The 5,474-nt window shown below is 49.8% G+C and overlaps 1 protein-coding gene and 1 pseudogene across 1 annotated transcript in view; one reads left to right on the forward strand and one right to left on the reverse strand.

The window, feature by feature from the left end:
• LOC109479246 overlaps positions 1-2,250 on the reverse strand; it is a 23,903-nt gene extending 21,653 nt beyond the window's left edge. The window contains 2 exon segments of the mRNA XM_019781182.1: positions 8-321; positions 370-2,250. Coding sequence (XP_019636741.1) covers positions 8-321; positions 370-2,250 — 2,195 coding nt within the window.
• A 702-nt stretch (positions 2,251-2,952) lies between these two features.
• LOC109479251 overlaps positions 2,953-5,474 on the forward strand; it is a 3,193-nt pseudogene continuing 671 nt past the window's right edge.

Below are 5,474 nucleotides of genomic sequence, written 5' to 3' on the forward strand. Positions count from 1 at the left end.
GATATACTTGTGGGTCGGCTCGTTGATGAATCCCAACAATTGAATGATGTTGGAGCGAACGTTGTCGTGATGTTGGTCTTCATGCACGGCTACCAAAATGGCCGCCTCCCTGTAGAAGTTGCGATAACATTGGATGTCTCGTCTGCGAACTTCCTTGGCAGCAACGGTGATGTCGCAAGCGTGTGTCTTGAGGTTGGCCTGAATAACTTGACCAAACATCCCCATCCCGACCAGGGGACCAAGTGTGAGGTGCCGCCTGGACTTACCCCATCGGCTGAGCCAGCCCGGCCGGACAGTCTGTGCCAGGTCTGCCTCCACCTGCTCCAGCTCCAGAAAAGCTTCCGTCTCGTCGTCTTGTCCGGCCTGAACGCCGCACATGTGCCTCTTCTTGTACAGTATGGTCCCTACACAAGCAGCCAGAGCGACAACGGAGCCTATTGGGACGAAGATTTCGAGCAGTGGTTCCGGTCGCATTACCTGCTCTTGCTCTACGACTTGCTCACAATTCTTCCCTGTCCATGGTGCCACGCAGGTGCAACTGCCATCCACGTTGTGACAGGTGGCGTTGTTCTTACAGGTGCACACCTGCTGACATCTCAGGCCGTGCCTGTACTGAGGACACGGTACGTCACACTGCAAGCCGTACCAGCCGGCCGCGCAGGTACACTTACCGCCGCTAGGACTGCAGCTCGCACCGTTTCGGCAGCGACACTCCTCTCGGCACCGCTCGCCGTACGTGCCGTTCGGACATTTGGTCTGACACCTGGTTCCTGTCCAGCCCGGAGGACAGACGCAGCCAGATGCCCAGTCACAGGTGGCGCCATGGAGACAGTCACACGTCTTATCACAGAACTCGCCTTTTCTATTAGGTGGACACTTAGCAATGTCAAGTACAACGGTTGCGTTGAAGACCTTTCCATAGGTGTCCCATACCCGACACATGTAGGGACCATTGTCTTTGGGCTGTATGTTTAAAAGAGTTTGGTCTAAACGAGTAGCGTTTTTTCTAACGATCTCAGACCCGTTTGGAAGTCGTAATGATAACGCTGTAGCGTTGACGTGGTGAACTTTACAGTGAACCGTGACGTTAGCGGAAATGTAGATATCAGAAGGGTCGCTTGGTGTCGTCTTGGCGGAAACGCCGGGCTTTGGAATGTCACAAGCGACACCTTGCCAGGCGTCTGTACATTTACAGGCACCGTTGAAGCCATGGCAGCGGGCACCGTTCTTACAGATGCAGTTTTGATTACAAAGAAGGCCGTATCTATCGGGAGGACAGCCGATAGGGCTCAAATCTATAGTAAACGTTTCGACGTGTCGTACATTCATTCCAGTAGCAGAATGATCTTTATCTTTGATACGTTTGAAAAAACTGAGTGGACGATACAGTATCGGAAGTTTGCATCTATAGTGCGTTTTGCTATTTGATGGAACATTAAACGAAATAAAGTAGATGAAACGGGTGTACTGAAGTTTCTCCAGGACATGAGGGATTGGGACCTTTAGCTGTTCTAAGTAAGGCAAGTCGTGTTCGTGTGTATCATATAGAACGATTAACAGCTCTGATTGCATGGCAGTTTCTGCATGACATGGCAACGTAACTGTCCAATCCTCCTCCCTGTAAAACGCCTCCCATATTTCTGCTGCAGCCGAGAGGTCGTTTAAATTATGTATGCCAATAGCAATGCGAATTTCGCAGTTGTCATTTCCTGTGATGATTACCTTAAGATCGTCCATGTCCCATTTCTCAAAAGGCTTACTAATATTTTTCTCAATGAAAAGAACGTCTCCTTCAGTTGTCTCAGCTTCTACACGTGAAGAAATGCTAAACAGGAACTCCCCAGTCTGGTTTCCCCTGGGATTGACCGGTGTTTCACACGTCTCGTTGTACACAGGAGGATAGCCCAAAACGTTTCTCACATTTACTCTGATCCCGACGACATGGTGATCAGGGTCTTCTTGTCCACCAACAAGTAATTTTAAAAGATACTCCGACTGTACAGACCAGTCCAGCGGCCTGGCGACTATAACTGTGCAGTTGTTACTCACATAGAACCGGCCGTAGGGATCCCCCTCCACTATTGCACACGGAAGTTCCGCTTTCTCCGTTCGCGGCAAGCTGACAACGTCTGTCCCAATCCTGGCATCTTCAGCCACAGAAACTGTTAAGTTGGTTCCTTCGATTTCATCGGCCCGACAAAGTAGACAGTAAAGAACTAGTAGGAGCAAAACTGCGTAGTTAACTGACATGGTGTAGCCGCTATTGTAGTCAGCGAATATTCGGAAACACGAAATAGTACTTCTCCATCCTCTGTATACCAAAGAGATAGGGTGTCATGGTGAAATCGGAACTTAACTTGAGAAGCAGGTGTTATGTTTCTTGAGACACATTTTTTCTAAACAAAACTCGCGCACCACACGGTAGTTCCCCACAGCATGTGGAAGGTGTATCCCAGAATTCCCTGTGATGGTTGAGCCCGGTGATACTAGTCTGGCACCCAGGATTGGATGCATGCCCGATACTATAGTCTGGCTCCCAGTGTAGACTGCATGCAATGCCTACACTTTTGTATCATTGTATCTATCTTACTATGGTTGTTTCTACTTCGTTATGCTTTGCACGTCTTCAACGGGGAACTTCAAAGGCACTTGAGGGGTAAGTTATTGTCGTCACTGGAAGTTAGAGAAAAACAAACGTGTCATCGACAATCGACCAACTGTTACCATCGTCAACAAGAACTTGTTATTGATGAGTACCGTTCCATGACGGACGCGGATATTCCAAATTCTGAAAAAGGGGAACTTCCGTGTGCTACAAGGTGTTTGATCCAGTGCAAAATGAGTTGCAAGAAACCTTACACCTGTTTCTGGGGTTAAGTTATGCTTTGATGACTCCCGATGTCATAGGTATACAAAGAAGAATAGAGAAGTGATGTTTTGTGGGAGCACAAGTTTCCTACCATTCAGAATCCATAATAGCGGCTACACCATGACAGTTAACTACGCAGTTTTGCTCCTACTGGTTCTTTACAGTCTACTTTGTCGGGCCGATGAAATCGAAGGTACCAACTTCACAGTTTCTGTGGCTGAAGATGCCAAGATTGGGACCGACGTTCTCAGCTTGCCGCGAACGGAGAAAGCGGAACTTCCGTGTGTAATGGTGGAGGGGGATCCCTACGGCCGGTTCTATGTGAGTAACAACTGTACAGTTATAGTCGCCAGACCGCTGGACTGGTCTGTTCAGTCGGAGTATTTTTTAAAGGTACGTGTTGGTGGGAATAAAGACTCTGATCACCATGTCGCCAGGATCAGAGTAAATGTGAGAAACGTTTTGGGCTATCCTCCTGTATACAACGACACGTGTGAAACACCAGTCAATCCCAGGGGAAACCAGACTGGAGAGTTCCTGTTTAGCCTTTCTCCAAGTGTAGAGGTTGAGACAACTGCCGGAGATGTCCTTTTCTTTCAGAAAAGTCTTAGTAAGCCATTTGAGAAATGGGACATGGACAATCTTAAGGTAATCACCACAGGAACTGACAACTGCGAAGTTCGCTTTGCTTTTGGCATACGTAATTTGAACGACCTCTGGGTTGCGGCAGAAATATGGCGGGCGTTTTACAAGGAGGAGGATTGGACAGTTACGTCGCCATGTCATGCGGAGACTGCCATGCAATCAGAGCTGATAATCATTCTTTATGATACGCACGAACACGACGTCAACAAAGGCTTGCCTTACTTGGAACAGCTACAGGTCCCGATCCCTCAAGTCCTGGAGAAACTTCAGCACTCCCGTTTCATTTACTTTATTTCGTTTAATGTTCCGATAAATAGCAGAATGCACTATAGATGCAAACTTCCGATACTGCATCGTCCACTCAGTTTTTTCAAAAGTAAAGATCATTCTGTTACTCGACTAAATGTACGACACGTTGAAACGTTCACTATAGATTTGACCCCGATCGGCTGTGCTCCAGATAGATACGGCTTTCTTTGTGATCAAAACTGCATCTGTAAGAACGGTGCCCGCTGCCATGGCTTCAACGGTGCCTGTAAATGTACAGACGCCTGGCAAGGTGTCGCTTGTGACATTCCAAAGCCAGGCGTTTCCGCCACGACGACACCTAGCGACCCTTCTGATGTCTACATTTCCGCTAACGTCACGGTTCACTGTAAAGTTCACCACGTCAACGCCGCAGCGTTATCATTACGACTTCCAAACGGAACTAAGATCTTTAGGAAGAACGCTACTCGTTTAGACCAAACTCTTTTAAACATACAGCTTAAAGACAATGGTCCCTACAAGTGTCGGGTATGGGACACCTATGGAAAGGTCTTCAACGCAACCGTTGTACTTGACATTGCTAAGTGTCCACCTAATCGAAAAGGCGAGTTCTGTGATGAGACGTGTGACTGTCTCCATGGCGCCACCTGTGACTGGACATCTGGCTGCGTCTGTCCCGCGGGCTGGACAGGAACCAGGTGTCAGACCACATGTCCGAACGGCACGTACGGCGAGCGGCGCCGAGAGAAATGTCGCTGCCGAAACGGTGCGAGCTGTAGCCATAGCGACGGTAAGTGTAACTGCGCGGCCGGTTGGTACGGTTGGCAGTGTGACGAACCTTGTCCTACGTCCAGGCACGGCCTAAGGTGTCAGCAGGTGTGCACCTGTAAGAACAACGCCACCTGTCACAACGTGGACGGCACCTGCACGTGCGTAGCGCCGTGGACAGGGAAGAACTGTGACCAAGTCGAACAGCAGGCAATGCGACCGGAACAACTGCTCGAAATCTTCGTCTAAATAGGCTCAGTTATCGTTCTGGCTGCTTGTGTAGGGACCATACTGTACAAGAAGAGGCACCTGTGCGGCGTTCAGGCCGGCCAAGACGACGAGACCGAAGCTTTTCTGGAGCTGGAGCAGGTGGAGGCAGACCTGGCACAGACCGTCCGGCCGGGCTGGCTCAGCCGATGGAGGAAGACCAAGAAGAACCTGATACTTGGTGACTTGAAAGATATGGGGATGTTTGGTCAAGTCACTGAGGCGAAGCTCAAGACACCTGCCGGGAACATCACCGTTGCTGCCAAGGAAGTTCGCAGACGAGACATTCAATGTTATCGCAACTTCTACAGGGAGGCGGCCATTTTGGTCACCGTGCATGAAGACCAACATCACGACAACCTCCGCTCCAACATCATTCAATTGTTGGGATTCATCAACGAGCCGACCGACAAGTATATTCTCATGGAATACGCCTCCAACGGCAACCTGTTACGTTTGCTGCGACAGGCACGAAAGCAAGTCGGGCCGCAGTCTCTCCCACGTCATCTCCGCTATGCCGTGCACATTGCCCGCGCTCTTCAGGAGCTCCAACGCCTGGCGCTCACACACCGGGACGTGGCCGCTCGGAACGTCCTCATCACTGCTGACCACGTGGCCAAGTTGGCCGACTTTGGACAGGCCCGTGACGTCTACACCG

This window comes from Branchiostoma belcheri, unplaced genomic scaffold (assembly GCF_001625305.1).
Source record: "Branchiostoma belcheri isolate BF01 breed outbred unplaced genomic scaffold, Haploidv18h27 scaffold107, whole genome shotgun sequence".
NCBI lineage: Eukaryota > Metazoa > Chordata > Leptocardii > Amphioxiformes > Branchiostomatidae > Branchiostoma > Branchiostoma belcheri.